The 17,420-nt window shown below is 39.9% G+C and overlaps 1 protein-coding gene across 1 annotated transcript; it reads right to left on the reverse strand.

The window, feature by feature from the left end:
• Positions 1–3,090: 3,090 nt before the first annotated feature.
• Positions 3,091–7,830, reverse strand: IL17A (interleukin 17A). Its single transcript, XM_074310666.1, has 3 exons — positions 7,601–7,830; positions 5,751–5,953; positions 3,091–4,159 (listed from the first exon to the last, which is right to left on the reverse strand). The coding sequence occupies exons 1-3, from the start codon at positions 7,625–7,627 to the stop codon at positions 3,928–3,930; spliced, it is 462 nt and encodes a 153-aa protein (XP_074166767.1). The 5' UTR covers positions 7,628–7,830; the 3' UTR covers positions 3,091–3,927.
• Positions 7,831–17,420: the final 9,590 nt, after the last annotated feature.

The following is a 17,420-nucleotide window of genomic DNA, read 5'->3' on the forward strand; positions in this document are numbered from 1 at the left end:
AGCAAACATAGATTGGTGAAAAATCAAGAAGATTTGGGGCAGAATGAGAGTCCTCCTGATACAATCTGTGCAAAGTGTTGTTGGAGTTACAAAGAAAGACCAAAGATAACCCTTGCCCTTAAAGAACTCACAAATAAATGAACAAGCTAAAATTCAAGAGAAATGCAATACTTGATTAGCTTAAAAAGTATGTCTTGCAAAATCTAGCATGAGGGTGGTATGACTCAACAGCGAGAGAATTCCTTTGGGGGGAAAAAGATGTGGAAGTTTTAATGTACAAATTCATTAGCAAAGCAATATTAGTCTGAAAAAGCCAATGATATTCCAGACTGTATTTAGATCTGGAAAATATTAGATAATTGTTCCATTATGTTGCACCTTGATCAAATCCCATTTGGATTGGTGCCTTTGGTGCTGGACATCACATTTCATGAGACAGCTTAGCACATGTCCTAAAAAGGGTGATGAGGATGAAGAGGACTATAGCCTATGCCATAGCAGCACTATTACAATATTAATAACAATAATAATAGTCAACATTGGTAGAGTTTGTTTGTTTGTTTGTTTGTTTGTTTGTTTTTTTTGTTTGTTTGTTTTTTTGGCTCTCTGCTTGCTTTTTTTTTTTTTTTTATTCATTTTTCCAAATTATCCCCTCCCTCCCTCCACTCCCTCCCCCCGATGGCAGGTAATCCCATACATTTTACATGTGTTACAATATAACCTAGATACAATATATGTGTGTAAATACCATTTTCTTGTTGCACATTAATTATTAGCTTCCGAAGGTATAAGTAACCTGGGTAAATAGACAGTAGTGCTAACAATTTACATTCGCTTCCCAGTGTTCCTTCTCTGGGTATGGTTATTTCTGTCCATCATTGATCAACTGGAAGTGAGTTGGATCTTCTTTATGTTGAAGATTTCCACTTCCATCAGAATACATCCTCATACAGTATTGTTGTTGCAGTGTACAGTGATCTTCTGGTTCTGCTCATTTCACTCAGCAACAGTTGATTTAAGTCTCTCCAAGCCTCTCTGTATTCCTCCTGCTGGTCATTTCTTACAGAGCAATAATATTCCATAACCTTCATATAATTGGTAGAGTTTTTAAGGTTTATATAGAATTTTATACATGTTATTTGATCCTCACAAGGATTTTGTAAGGTTTGATACTATTATTATACACATAATAATAAATATCTCTCCTCCCTTCATATCTCTCTCTCTCTCTCTCTCTGTCTCTCTCTCTGTCTCTCTCTCTCTCTCTCTCTCTCTCTCTCTCTCTCTCTCTCTCTCTCTCTCCTCTCTGTCTGTCTTTTTTTCTCTATCTCTCTGAGGCCTTTCGCTGTCTTTCTCTCTGTTTCTGTCACTATCTACACATAAATATCTATTCTATCTTTCTCTAACTCTATCTCTCTCTACCTCTTCTTTCTATCCATACATGTCTCTCTGTCTCTGTCTGTCTGCCCTCATCTCTCTTTCCTCCCCATATCTAATTCTATTTATCTCTATCCTTCTATTTCTCTCTCCAACTATTTATACATACCTATCTTTCTATTCATCTATTTTTCTATCTATCCATCTCTCTTTCTCGCCATATCTATCTATCCCTCTTCAGAGAAGGAAACTGAAGCTGACAGAAGTTCAAGTGACTTGTCTAGGATTATATAATTAGTAATTGTTTGAGGTAGTATTTGAAATCACATCATTTGACTCCAAGTCCAGCACTTTCAGTGCTGTACCTCCTCATTTAGTGTAGTCTGGAGAAAAAAAAACTTGGGGTAGGGAACTTGATAAATGTCTTGAAGCAGAAGGTGTAAGAGGCAGAGATTCACTTGGAAGACAACATGCAAACAAAATGTACAGACAAGAAATAGTTGTGAAGATAATTGGAGACAATCTCAGAGGAAAGCCATAATGATAAAGAAGACTAAAAAAGGTTTCTTGTAGAAGATGGACTATAAGTAAGACTTGAAGAAGCCCAAAAAGCCCTAAGAGGAAATAAGGAGAGAAAAAGAAATGGGACCTAGCCAGTGGAATTTTTGGTACCTTTCTGGTATTGACCACCAGGGAGATTCCTTTGGTCATATTTTGGGGAAAATCTCATTTCCCTGGATATGGCAATGGAGTAATAGTTTTAATCTCATTGTTATGTTTACCTTTTCTATCGTTTTAATTTATTCTACCGGTTTTCTACCGGTTAAAAATTCCTTAGCTTGGGGGCAGCTAGGTGGCGCAGTGGATGGAGCACCAGCCCTGAATTCAGGAGGACCTGAGTTCAAATGTGGCCTCAGACACTTAACACTTCCTAGCTGTGTGACCCTGGGCAAGTCACTTAACCCCAGTGGGGGGGAGGGGGGGATTCTTTAGCTTGATGCTGATCACAAATAATTTATTATTCAGAATAGACTCTAGCCCTTGGGTGGAATAAAGGAATAAAGGTGCCATGAATTTGTTCAAAGTGATAGTGTAATTGCTCCCTAAAAAGATAACTTTCCTTTTTTTTTTTTCTTTTTGATAAAAAAAAAATACCTCAAAAGACATTTAAAGCTGATCACAATCTGATTCTAGCCTTCCTTCTTAGACTTATTTTACCTTATTCTCCTTCATGTAAACTGAAGACCAGTCAAGCTGTCTTATTTAATATAATACACACACACATTTACTTGTATAATATATGAATGTGTATGTATACATATTTGTATATGTATATGTGTATGTATACATGTGTATCTCTATATATTCTATATCTACATCTATACTTCTACTTCTGTATCTCTGCAAGTCTATCCCCCAAGCCCTAACTTCTTTTAAGGCTCAGCTCTCATGCCATTTATCGGTGAAGCCCTCTGATCCCTCTAACAGTTAATTCTTGGTACTCATAAATTCTCCTCCCGACTAGAATGTAAACTCCTGGAGGACAGAGATATTCTTCCCCTTCCCTTTTTGGTTTGTGATTTTAGAACCTAGCAAAGTGCATTTTATGTAATAATTGTATAATAAAAATTTATTGAGGATGATTATATAGGGAAGAATATATAGGGAAAATTGAGTTTAAGTAATTTAAGAAAAAAATGGAAATAAGCAAACTTTTTCTTATAAACTTTTATTTATCATATAATAATTATAAGTTGGTGAGCCAAACATAGAATTAGATTTGTCTATCTTATAAAAATAACATCAATATCTGATAAATTTAAATTAATAAATATGAAACTAGATTCAGCCTATTGTTAACAATAGGGAACAACAATGAGAAGCTATGAAAGAAAAAATTCTTTATTCCACTCTTGGAAGATGAATTCATTCTACTCTCTTGTTCTCAGGTCATTTGATGTTAGGATGCTAGGATCAGATTGAGATCTGGAAGTGACTTTATAGGCCAGCTAATCCAGAACAAGAAGACAGGTTTCCCTTGGTGAATCTGAGAATCAGACTGTTTCATGTATTTCCATATACTTAACTCCATATAAATAGATCCATAAATAATTAATATAAATATAAGCTTTACCTTTTTAAATAATAAAATAAATCATACATATAGTCACATTTTTCAGGGCAGGAAATGTTGAAAAATAACAATAATGGGAGCTCATAGCAAATTAAGCTTCTGCCCTGATCTAAGGATATATAACCAACTTTTAACTCCCCCCCCCCCAAAAAAAAAACAACTAAGAAACAAAAACTCAACTTAAAAACCAACATGGGAACCATAATTTAAACTCAATAGAGATAGCAGATGGTCTGGTCCTTCTCTGAACAAAAGTTTAAAACTTATTAGATTGAATGTCTTTTAGATTCTATATAAAATTTGGATTGTTCCCTGAGGGTTTGTGAATGGCTAAAGGGAGGTATCTGTTGCTGGAAGTCAGGTTTGAGAATGCCTCGTTGCCTCCGAAGCATTCCCCAATAGCTGACTCTTAGATTTTAGGGCACTGTGCGTGGGGTGACACAGGTACATCCTACAGTCACAAGCATTTTCTCCAGTCGGAAGGAAGTGGAGCAGTTTGCAATCTCTCTGTGGAGGACCAAGATCTCCTGACGGATGGGGACGGAGTTCAAGTTGTAGTCCACTTTCCCCTCAGCATTGATGCAACCTGAATGACGGCACCTAGCCTCCCAGATTGTGCGAGGCACTCTGTTGGCATCCTCATTAGGACTGGAGGAGAAAAAAAAGAGAGATATTATTGCATGGGGAAGCATAAAAACAATGAGAATGGGAACACAAAAAGGGAAGAATTTTTCAGGGGGACAAATTCCAGACACTGGAAGTCTCTAATCATTTTTAGAAAACAGATTTTTGTAGGAAGAACATATTAATTTTCTCTACCTCAGGAAAATGAACGAGTCTAAACCATTGTAACAAGGATTTAGATTACATACAAGGGATATTTTTCACAATGGATAGAGTGCCAGGACTAGAATCAAGAGGAGCTCAGGCACTTAAAAACTATATGATCTTGGGCAACTATATGATCTTAACTCTATTTGCCTTAGTTTCCTCATCTGTAAAATGAGCTAGAGAAGAAAATAGCAAAACACTTTACTATCTTTGCCAATAAAACACCAAATAGGGTCACAAAGAGTCAGACAACTAAACAACAATAGTTGTTGGAAAGTAAATAGAGATCAATGAGATAGTGGAACACTTTTCTATTGGAATGTTTTAGATTTAGACTGGATACTCATCTGATTGATGAAACATCTTCTCTAAGACAGAGGATGAATTAATGATCCTGTTAATTCTAAAATGATAGAATCCTACCTAAGGTTACACAGAAGTGAGACTTGAATTAGGTTTCCTGATTCTCAATTTAGTACTTTCCCCCTTAAATAGGCTGCCTCCAGTCACCTTATTTTCTTTGAGGCAGGATTCCTGGGAAGTAGTTAAGAAGAGGCTTAATATTCTGGGAATTGAATACTGTAGAACTGAGATCTGTAGAAAAAGCTTTCCTCTTTTTCTCAGCAATGCTCTTCTCTCTCCGAATAGTTCACTGATAGAGTACTTTGCAATTTATAACCATTTACCTCATAATGCCCTTATAAAGTAGGGAAGCAAGCATTGTTATTCTCCCTTACAGAAACAGGAACTGAGGCTCTAAGAGGTTAAGTAATTTATTAGCTTAGGAACACAGAGTAAGGGTTCAGACATAGGTCTTTTGATTCTAAGACACATATTAATATTCTGTAATAGTAGAAAGGCCATAGTAATAGCAATGTTTTGAGACTTTAATACTTAAGAGGAAGTGAGGTGTCATAGTGAATAGAATGCTGGACCTAGAGTTAGGAATACTTGAGTTCAAATTGTTTCAAAATTGCATCACTCTGAGGAAGTTATTTAACTTTTGCCTGACTTAGTTTCCTTATCTATAAAATGGCTACAATAATAGCTCTTACCTACTAGAATTATTGCAATGAGATAACATGTAAAGAATTTTGCAAACTTCCAAGTGCTTATATAAATGCTGGTGATTATTTAAGCTGCCCTTCTCCCTACCAAAAGCTCCTTGTGGAAGGTAATGAAGTTATAAGGCTTATTTTACAGACAAGAAAGCTCATATTGTATTGCCTATATATAATATATCTGAATAAGTTGTTTCACCTATTCTCAATGGTCAGATTTTAGGGCAGTGAGAGGAAGAAGAAAGCAAGGTCTCTGCAATCCCTACTTATAAGAAAACAATACATTTGGTGTAAGAACAAAGATTACTCTCAGAGGGGAATTGTGGTGCTGGTAGTGTCATACTTACAGTACATCCCAAGGAGAGGTGGAACGGTTCTTGTAATTGGGAGACATCTTTGAGCCTGGGTTCCTGTTAATGATATTCATATTGATCCTCATATTCTGATAAGAGTCACTCCTTTCAACTTTGGGACAGCCAGATCTCTTTGGCATGGAGACTCCTGTCTTCATCATGACTACCAGAATCAGCAACAGCAGGAGTGACTTGAACTAGAGGAGAAAAAGGGAGGAAAGAGAGGAAAAAGGGATAAATAAATGATCTGGTTGACTAGTATACTCATGATCACATTCCTATGGGATGTTCAAAGCATTTGTTGGTAGCCTAAAGAATAGCACAATGACTACAGCCTATTTTGTAATTTTAAGTAGAATTCTTACTTGCTTACAGAATGTATTCTTATTTCAGTTACTGAGTTGGGGGTGGTGATGTCTGTGTTAATTTGAGTGGCTGATGTAAATTCTCAAATGCCTAATAGAGTCAAAGCTTCTGGCTTCACTGTTCTAGAGGAAAGCAAAAGCCTGGGGAAGTGAAATCAAAGTAAGCCAATATGGTACAGTGGGAAGAGAAAGGTTCAAAATCTTATCTCTTACTCTTACTATCTCTATGGCTTTCTGCAGTCACTACCCTTTCTTGCCTCTCAGCTTCTTCATCTGTAAGATTAGGGGGTTAGGCTAATGGCATATAGAATTCCTTTCAGATCTAGATCTGTGATCCATTTACCCAACATTAAGCTGAGGCTATACCTATATTACTTTTTCACCAACAACCTACTGAAAGGAGAAAATGTCATTTTGACATAGCAATACCGAACAATTGGATTAATTGAATTAATTGGGCTAGGTGGCTATTGAGATGTTACAAAGATGAGGTTCAGACTAGATGTATACAATAAAACCTCCAAAACCTTTAAACTCAACTAACTACCAATTTTCCTTTGTCCTGGTGATAAAGGTGATATCCTCATTATCAGATTGCTTTTGAATAACCATAGCTTGTGGTTTTCATTACTGTTTAAGGTTTGCAAAACTTTTTCTTTACCATATCCTTTTAGAAAGGATGTGTAATATTCGAGATAAGGAGATCCAGGTTGAAAGGGATTAAGCAAATTTCCTATGATTCTCAGCTGGTTTATGTCAGAACCTGATTTCCTCAAACCTAGGTCTTCTGACTTCAAGTCAGAGTCTTTCACCAGGGATTTCTCATTCTAAAAGGGAAATAACATGCATACAGTTTCACTGAGCAGATATAAGTGAGGAGTTGAGCTCAAGAATCTTAAATTGCATCTTGAAGGAAAATAAGGCTTCTGATGAGGAAGTCCTTTCCAGGCACAGGGAATAGCTTGGCCATTGCATGAAACTGGGAGATGGAGTATCAACTTAAGGGAACTAACACCCAATTAATTGAACACAGAATTTTGCCTAAATATTTGGAATTTGAATAAATGTATGGAAACAACAACTATACCCTTCTTGTTACAATACAAATGTTTGTTGTATCAATATGATGAAAGAGGACAGAAAGCTCGAAAGACCCATTTAAGATAGAATGACCCATTTTAAAGGCAAGTATAGCCACAGAAATATCATATTAAAATTCTCTCTACAACCTGAGAACAAGATACTGTGACATGATATGACACATCCCATGTGGTTTAGCTTAGGCAAAGGTCTCTTTCAGTTTTAATCTAATTTTTCATATTGATCATTATTTCATTCACATAGCATATAATCTTCTGAATTTCCCATTCAAAGTATATATTATTCTCTTATCTCCCATAGATATTCTTGCATACCCCGGCCAGAAGTATTTTCTGGGTCTTTGGGAACAAAGAAAGACATTCAGGTTGCTGTACTCACCACTGGCAAGTTGCTCGGAGAAGACATGGTGACTTCCCTTGCTTGATCTAGGATTGATGGTTAAGTGTCTGCTGACAAGCTGATGATATGTGGTGCTGTCATTTCACCTTAGCTTTTTATAGCCTGTCACTTTTCATACCTGTCATTTGTGGTTAGGCTGACTTGACAGTTTAGTTCAAAGATTCCATTCTCTAAGCAGGTCAAATCGTATGATGGAAAGAAATAATGCACTATCTGCCCCGTAATACGTATAGTAACTGACGTGATTATCATTTTACAGAGCTGGAAGGGACCATAGAAATCATTTATTCCAACCTCTTTTTTTGCATATGAGGAAAGCAAGATTAAGAAGAATAAAATAATACCTTGTAATTACAATGAACATTTTAATGTCACTTTAAAGTATATTATATGGTTTCCCTTTCATAGCCATGGTGAGTTGCTGGAACTCTATCTTTCCAGAAATCAGCAAGAGTCAGGATCACTAAACGTCTTTATTCTAGATCTTTACCGTCGCCTCCAACGCCAGGTCACGAGTGCAAGTGAGCGTGAGTTCCACCACCCAAGTTTCTCTTGCTCCTGCCACACAAGTCACTTCCCTCTCTTTGTCTCACCAATCAAGTCAGCACAGAACAGCTGGGGAGGGTCAACCTTAAACAAGTTAATAGGGAACCGTCCAATTGGCAATTAGTCTCACGTGCTTCATCATCCAAGTGCATTGCTCAGTTCTAGCCCTTTACATCTCCCGCTTTCTTTTGTTTTAGACCACAGGAGGTCGCGCCATCCCTGACCTTTCAGGGAGATGAGAACCCCAAAAAGGAGGTGATCACGCCCCCCCTGACTTCTCAGGAGGGGAGATGAAAGCACTAAAAAGGAGATAATCACGCCCTCCCTGACATCTCAGGAAGGGAGATGAGAAGCAACAAAGAGAAGTGGGGATTGCTAGCGGGTTTCTGGATTGAAGGGCCTTATTAGAGACAAGTATGCACAAACCCATCAGCATGGGAGTTATTACACAAGCACATAGCAATAACGCAGAGGCTATTAGTGGTGAATCTCCCCACAATCAGTGCAGACTCGATGTGGTGTAACAAACAGGAATTGTACATGCAAATAGTGATATAACAAACAATATAAATCAACATGGTATTGTAAGAGATTTCCAGAAGTCCTAGAAGGAGGGTATGTAGACACCAGACACACATACCCCTTCTTCAGCAACCAAGAAATAGTCCAAAACCAATCTATTGTCCATTGCTTCACTGTTAGGGAATCCAATGATCCCCACAAGTTTTTGAAATCCCACATCAGTCTTTTTATATGTTAGGGAATCCAATGATCCCCACAAGATTTTGAAGTCCAGCAACAGTCTTATGATGCCTCAGAGAATCCAATGATTCCTGAGGACTTTCAGTCCTACAACAGTCTTATGATGCCTCAGAGAATCCAATGATTCCTGAGGACTTTCAGTCCTACAACAGTCTTATGATGCCTCAGAGAATCCAATGATTCCTGAGGACTTTCAGTCCTACAACAGTCTTATGATGCCTCAGAGAATCCAATGATTCCTGAGGACTTTCAGTCCTACAACAGTCTTATGATGCCTCAGAGAATCCAATGATTCCCGAGGACTTTCAGTCCTACAATAGTCTTATGATGCCTCAGAGAATCCAATGATTCCTGAGGACTTTCAGTCCTACAACAGTCTTATGATGCCTCAGAGAATCCAATGATTCCCGAGGACTTTCAGTCCTACAACAGTCTTATGATGTCTCAGAGAATCCAATGATTCCTGAGGATTTCAGTCCTACAATAGTCTTATGATGTCTCAGAGAATCCAATGATTCCTGAGACTTTCAAGTCCAGCAACAGTCTTATGATGCCTCAGAGAATCCAATGATTCCTGAGGATTTCAGTCCTACAACAGTCTTATGATGCCTCAGAGAATCCAATGATTCCTGAGGATTTTCAAGTCCTACAATAGTCTTATGATGTCTCAGAGAATCCAATGATTCCTGAGACTTTCAAGTCCAGCAACAGTCTTATGATGCCTCAGAGAATCCAATGATTCCTGAGGATTTCAGTCCTACAACAGTCTTATGATGCCTCAGAGAATCCAATGATTCCTGAGGATTTCAGTCCTACAACAGTCTTATGATGCCTCAGAGAATCCAATGATTCCTGAGGATTTTCAAGTCCTACAATAGTCTTATGATGTCTCAGAGAATCCAATGATTCCTGAGGATTTTCAAGTCCAACAGTTTTTGATGTCCATGGGTCAAACGCCATTAACTGCCAGGCTCTTTCAGTGGTGGGCACAGTCAGCAACGGAACCACCCGATGTTTCTTGGGCCTTCTCCTTCGTTTCAAGGGTCTGCTCTGTCTCTCTCCGATGGACAAGGCGAATACGGCTCGTTGGCACCCATCTGATTCCTTCTCCATCTGTAGAGATACAAGCAAACCCTCTCCCCCAAGCAGTTAACCTATCTGGTCCCTTCCATTCACCACTTTCTGGGTCTCTCCACATCACTTGGTGATTATCTAAAGACAGTGGAGCTGCTCGCACTGGACACTGCCCTTCCGGTGAGTTATAAAACCTGTCTGCTGGAGCCAGTGCATCTTTGTCAAAAATTAAAAAATTAATGGTATAGAGAACTAAATTTAGAAGTTCTCTAGGGTTACCAGTGGCTCCCCCTTTCTTTTGTTTTTGGAGGAGTGTCTTAATATCTCTGTTTCTTCTCTCTACTATTGCCTGCCCTTGAGGATTAAAGGGTATGCCCGTGGTGTGTAAAATCTTATACTGTGCACAAAAGTGTGTAAAATGTTTAGATGTATATGCAGGTCCATTGTCTGTTTTTATTGCTTGTGGCACGCCCATAATTGCAAATGCTTGTATAAGGAATTCAGTGACCACTCGGGCTGTCTCTTTTGCTGCTGGTATTGCAAATGTGAATCCTGAAAAGGTGTCTACCACGACATGGATAAAAGATAGACGACCAAAAGATTTATAATGGGTCACATCCATTTGCCAAATTTCATTAGGTCTCAAACCACGAGGATTCTTCCCTGGAGGGAGTGTAGGAGCATGGAAAGGAAGGCAAGCTGTACAGGCTTTTACTATGCTCCTAGCTTCTTCTCTTGTTATTCCAAATTGCAAACGTAAAGCTCGGGCAGCCTGATGATATTTAGAATGAGACTCTTGTGCTTCTTGAAATAAAGGAGTACTGGCCAGCATGGTTAGAAGGCTATCTGCCTTTGAATTACCATCAAAAATAGGACCTGGAAGTCCACTATGGGAGTGGACATGCAAAATATAAATCTTACCCGGATGCTTTCTCACTTGCTCTTGAAGCTCTTTAAAGAGCTGATATATATTGGAGGCTACAAATTTTATTTGGGCTGTGGCAATTCTTTGTACCACACCTACTGAATAGGCTGAATCAGATATTATGTTTATGTCTCCCGGATAATAAGCAAGAGCTAGAATGATTGCATACAATTCATTCTGCTGAGTGGACTGAAAAGGAGTTCTGATTACTTTCTTTATAGTTAAGTCACGAGAATACACAGCGCAAATATTATGTTTGGATGCATCTGTAAAGATAGTTGGTCCTTTAAGAGGAACTTTAGAAACCTTTTCTTCAAGAATCCATTGCCAATTATGTAGCAGTCTGGTTATCTTTAATGGAGACCCGTGTGCAAAATTTGGAGCCATGGTTAATAAAATTTGCCACTCTGGGATGGTTTCGCAGCACACATTAACTTGTGCATTAGTATAAAAGGTATATATCTTGTCAGGTCTTGTCCCAGATAATTGTACTGCTCGTTTAATGGCCTTTAATAAAATTCTAGCCACAAGCACTGGGTAAGGAATAAGGCTTTGTTCTGGTTGTGCTGGGAGGTTCACCCACTCTATCACACTGTCTCCTTGATGAAGGACTGCTGTGGGGGCCTCTTGTGTAGCAAAAACTGATATTTCCAAGGGTTTTTGAGTGACTCTTTCAACCACATTGGATAAAGCCAGTTCAACTTGTCTCAAAGCCTCTTGAGCTTCTTTTGTAAGCTGGCGTGGTGAATTTAAAGCACTGTCTCCCCTTAAAATGTCATATAATGGTTGCAATTGACAGGTAGTCAAGCCTAGCACGGGACGCATCCATTGGATATCTCCTATCAATTTCTGGAAGTCATTTAAGGTGTTTAGCTTCTCTGTTCTTAAGGAGAGTTTTTGTACTGTAAGCACCTTAGGATATACTTCATATCCTAAATATTGAAAAGGAGCATGTCTTTGAATCTTTTCTGGAGCTATGTGCAATTTATAATTCCTTAGTGTTTCTATGGTTTTTTGTAGACATGCTTCTAACATTTGTTCCTCAGGTGCACATCCCAATATATCATCCATGTAATGTAATAACATTACTTTTGGAAATGCTTTTCTTACTGGACTAAGAGCAGCAGCAACATACATTTGACACATAGTAGGGCTGTTTTTCATTCCCTGTGGCAAAACTGTCCATTCATATCTTTTATAAGGCTCAGCTAAGTTAACGCTGGGCACTGAAAAGGCAAATCTTTTCATATCCTCCTTATCTAGAGGGATAGAATAGAAACAATCCTTAATGTCTATAACCCACAGAGGCCATTCTCTAGGCAACTGAGTAGGAGATGGAAGTCCAGGTTGAAGAGTTCCCATAGTTTCCATCTGTTCATTTACCTTTCTTAAATCAGTCAACATTCTCCATTTTCCAGATTTCTTTTTTACAACAAATACTGGGGAATTCCAAGGACTTAGAGAAGGTTGTAAGTGTCCTTGGTCAAGTTGTTCCTGTACTATATCTAGTAAGGCCTGAATTTTATTGTTATCTAAGGGCCACTGTTCTATCCACACTGGTGTATCAGTTTTCCACTGGATAGGAACAGGTGAAAGTGTTGGCAGGCCTTCAACAGCAGCCCTGCCTAAAAAACCAAAGTACTCATTTTTAACCCTAATTGTTGTAAAATGTCTCTTCCCCACAGATTGATGGGGATTTTTTCAACTATAAAAGGAGTAAAAACTCCTGTTTCACCTTCAAATACCCATCTTAAAGGGGTAGCACTAACTTCAGCTGCTATTGATCCTCCTACCCCAGACATGTAGGTGTCTGCCTTAGTCTTTGGCCAGTGACTGGGCCAGTTGGCACCTCTAATGACTGTGCGATCTGCACCTGTGTCCACCTGTAACGTGCTCTCCTGGCAGTTACAATTACTAGTCTGTCCTAGACCCACCAGAGTACCTTTGACCACTGTCCTTTGCAGTGTGAGCTCTACCCGGCTCGCCTCCTCTGAGGCCTTCTAAGGTCTCTGGCCACAATCTCTTGAATCTATAGCTTAATAACCGGTAGCGCACTCAAGAACAACCACGTGTAATCTTAAAAGCCTTTATTATACCTACTCACATAATGCCCTAACTGATGCCCTGACTTGTTGGTTCCCAAGTGAACACCTGGTCAGAAGACCCATGTGTTCACTACCAAAATCCTTACCTCTTTCGGCTACCCATCTTGGCTTGGCCACCCAGGCTAGGAGCCAGGGTGAACAGCATGAGGTTAAAGAGGGCGGTTGCTGCCTGCAGTGGGCTTACATAGGGCCTGTGAGGTCACACACACAGCCAATCAGCGAGAGAGTCACCCATTACAAAACTATCTCAATATGGCCAGGATCCCGCCCAAGGGCAGTCCTAATATCCACAGAAATTACTTCTGGGCCTCAATCTCCCGATGCACTGTGTCCGCCCATTTAAAGGGCCCTTACATCCACCAGTCCTTCTAATGCTATGCCATTTATATAGATGGTGAGCTTAGGTCGGTCAGCTGTCACAGCTGCTGTCCAGTATATTCCTGGGTTTTTCTGCTTGGAGTCCGAACATGGGTGACTGTCACCAGGTTGCTTATTAGGAGTCTGTATCAATAAACCCGATGCTACTACTTCCCCTGGTTGATAAGTCACACATTGTCTCCCTGTGTTAGTGACTGGGATATTATCTACACATTCCCCAGTTTCCCACATCAATGTATGAATGAACACTGTCTTGTAAGTACTCTCAGGAGGTGAAATGGTCAAGCCTACTGTGCCTGGAGGCAAGGGATCCATAGGTTGGAGAGGAACAGATTTCACCTCTCCAGGGGGTATCTCAATTGTCCCAGCTGCATACAACTCTATCCTCCCTAATTGTAGCCCCTTTCTCCCATCATGTTGCTTCCTGGCTGACTGATTGTGTAATCCCTTTCTCCCCTCAGATGGCTTCCTGGCTGATTGGTCATGTCTGGGTATTGGACTTGGAGGCACTCTCTGGGTGTGGCATCGGCTGCCATCATGCCCCAAGTGTTTTTTGCTTGGGGCCCTGGAGCTGGGCCCCTCATCCCGTTTCCCTGAATCAGTCTACACTCTGAGGCCCAATGGAGTCCTCTGTTGCATTTTGGACATGGGGTTTTGGGTCTTGTTCTCCCAGCCTGTCTTCTCACTCTGTCTCTGTGCCAACATTGAGCTTTCAAATGGCCTACTTTACCGCATTGAAAGCATTGACGAGTCTCTCGGGAAACCCCTTGCCAAAAGGGATCCTGTCTCCCCATGTTGGGATCTTGGGAAGTCTGCACCATAGCCTGGCTATAAAAGGTATTTGTGCCCATTGCGGCACAGCGTCTTATGATCTCCTCTAAAGGAGCATCCTTACGTAGTCCTAGTATAATCCTTCTACAAACCTCATTGGCATTGTCTCTAGCAAGTTGCCTCACCAAAGTGTCTGTTACTTCATTTTCACCATTTGCCTGTATGACAGCTGTCTGCAAACGTGCCACAAAATCAGCAAAAGGTTCATTTGGTCCCTGTACAATTTTTGTGTAGGTCTCACCCTTGTAGTTTTTACTGGGGAGAGAAGCCCATGCTTTGATAGCAGCAGCAGAAATTTGCTCAAATGCTGTTATGGAGTAATTAATCTGTACCAAAGCGTCTGCATAAGAACCTATACCCATTAGTAGGTCATAGGTGATGGAAGTATTAGCTGCATTTTGACTATTTTGTTGGGCTTGAATTCTACAGAGCTCAGTAAATTCAGAAAGCCACAACAAATTTTGTCCAGGTTCTAAGCACACTTTTGCAATGACTTTCCAGTCACTAGGGGTTAAGGTTTCATAAGCCAAATTGTGTATTAACATTTTAACATAATCTGATGTAGCCCCAAAGACAGTGCAAGATTTTTTCAGGTTTTTAAGGACATCCATATTAAAAGGAGCATATCTTCTACTCTCTTGACCTGCAGAATTACGCTGTTGAATCACGGGAAAAATTTGAAGTTTGAAATCATTATCTACTTCTTTTCCATTTTCAATTGCTTCAATAAGCCCTCTTTCTAATCTAGTTACAGGAGTGGGCAGTTGTTGGGAGGGGGGGCTCTGTGTGGGAGGAGGGGGGGGCGCTGATGAGGTCACCGCCCCTCCCACTACTCCTCCTCCCTCTGTCCCTGAAGGTGGAGTGGATGTGGGCTGATCAATAATCTGCTCTCTAGGTGGGGTTGAAATTTCTTCAGGACAATCAGAGTCTACACCCTCATATTCCTCATTCAAATCCCCTTGCCCTCTGGCAATGTCCTGAGTTTGCCTATCTTCTATCTTTTGTTCCTCACGCTTCCTTCTCTGAGCCTTTTTAGAACTCTTCCTTCTTCTAAACTCTTCTTGATAGCTTAAGTCTAATAGAATCAAGTTGTATAGGTAAAATACCTCTGGGAAAATTTGACAATTCCCATTTTTTGAGTAAAATTCTTTCATTTCAAGTCCCACTAGCTTCCATTTATCTATACGTAGTTTTTCTTCATTTAAGAACCAAGGGGACGTGCAAATCAATGAGTGTAAGAGATTATTCATTTGTGGGATGGGAATGAATGAGATGAGGTGAGATCTTTCAAGACAGTTGTGAAAATTGAGTAAGGCTTCATCTACTTCAGAGTTCGAGTAGGCCTGAAGGGCTCTGAAGGGCATTGCCTTCCCCTCCTATGACATCTCCCTATTTCATCCAAATATGGGCAACTATGTACTTATTGGTCAAGTTCAATTTCATGGGTAGATCTCGCGGTTAGAATGTAAGACTCTCAGCCAATGAGGATGAGGGTCAGTGGTGGGAGGGGGCGTTTTGCGTTAGGGATTAAAGGTGCTGTCCTGCCCACAGGAGGCGCTTCCTCTCTTCGATAGTCTACTCGAAGAGTGGGACGCCCTTCTCGCGAGAATGTACAATAAACTTTGCTTTTCTCTAGAGCTCTCTCCAGCTTTTTTTATTAAATGGTGACCCTTCACCATTTCCGTACCACACAGGAACAAGTAAACTTTTCTCATCAATTATCTTAATTATATCCTCTATAGCATTGCTAGATGAGGCAGGGGCTGGGGTTGGAGCAGGGTCAGCTGAGGCCCAGGATTTACCCAACATCTGCCCCATCTCAGTTACTAGAGATTGCTGATTTAGTCCTTAACAAGGTAAGTTCCTTATTTCTATTAGAATACTCACCTAATCTCCTGGTCACAGGGGGACTTCGGTGGAAGTAGGGTGCCAGCCACACGTTGGACGCCAAATGCTGGAACTCTATCTTTCCAGAAATCAGCAAGAGTCAGGATCACTAAACGTCTTTATTCTAGATCTTTACCGTCGCCTCCAACGCCAGGTCACGAGTGCAAGTGAGCGTGAGTTCCACCACCCAAGTTTCTCTTGCTCCTCCCACACAAGTCACTTCCCTCTCTTTGTCTCACCAATCAAGTCAGCACAGAACAGCTGGGGAGGGTCAACCTTAAACAAGTTAATAGGGAACCGTCCAATTGGCAATTAGTCTCACGTGCTTCATCATCCAAGTGCATTGCTCAGTTCTAGCCCTTTACAGTGAGTAACTGGTGCAAATTTGAAAAGAGCACAGGACTTGATTTTAGGAGAGACCTGGATCTGAATCGTGGCTCTGATATTAGCCTGCATTTTGATGTTGGGAAAGTAAATTAATCTCTGAAAGCCTTAAATTTTTTTTTCAAAAATGAGGATAATGATGTTTGGACTACTCTGGATTCATTCAGTGTTGTTATGAAGGAAATGCCTTGTAGAGTGTAAAAGCTTATTTAAATCCTCTTTTCTAGGTAAGGTGACTCAGGTCAGAGAAGGGTTAAGTAATTAGGATTGCAGGTTTAAGAGCTAGAGGAGATTTTACATATAATCTGTTCCAATTCCCATAAATTATAGATTAGAAAAGACATCCTGGATCAATGTGCAGTATCTTTTCAATTAAACTTTGCTGCCTTTCACTTTTGATGGTCAGCTCCTTTCTAATGGATGTGATGGAGTGGCACAATGGATAGAGCACTTGTGCTTGAAGTCAGGAAGACCTGAGTTCAAATTTGGCCCCAGATATTTACTAACTATATGACAGTAGGCAAGTCCCTTAACTCTGTTTGCCTACTGGAGAAAGAAATGGAAAACCATTCCAATATCTTTGGTAAGAAAATCCCAATGGACAAATATGGTCCATGGGTTCACAGAGAGTCGGGAACAATAACAAAATGCATATTGTACATTTCTAGTCATTGACTTTAATTTTTTAAAATGCTGCTAATTATCTAACTTGCCCTGTGGTGTACTGTTGCCTACAATGAATTGGTATAAATATATAAAGAGAATCAGCATAGCAGATGGACTATTGATGTTGGAGTCAAGAAGACCAAAGTTTAGATACTGCCTCACATAGATTTTGATTGTATTACCTTGGGTAAGTCAACTAAAATTTCAGTGCCCCAGGTAATTCTTTTATGATTACATGGAT

This window comes from Sminthopsis crassicaudata, chromosome 4 (genome assembly GCF_048593235.1).
Source record: "Sminthopsis crassicaudata isolate SCR6 chromosome 4, ASM4859323v1, whole genome shotgun sequence".
Classification (NCBI taxonomy): domain Eukaryota; kingdom Metazoa; phylum Chordata; class Mammalia; order Dasyuromorphia; family Dasyuridae; genus Sminthopsis; species Sminthopsis crassicaudata.

Bases quoted from the DNA above. Each gene is read 5' to 3' on its own strand.
- IL17A (XM_074310666.1), bottom strand. From the start codon at position 7,627: ATGTCTTCTCCGAGCAACTTGCCAGTG. The intron at 5,954-7,600 runs GTGAGTACAGCA...TTTCTCCTCTAG, and splicing joins CTCCGAGCAACTTGCCAGTG to TTCAAGTCACTCCTGCTGTT. The intron at 4,160-5,750 runs GTAAGTATGACA...TTTCTCCTCCAG, and splicing joins ACCTCTCCTTGGGATGTACT to TCCTAATGAGGATGCCAACA.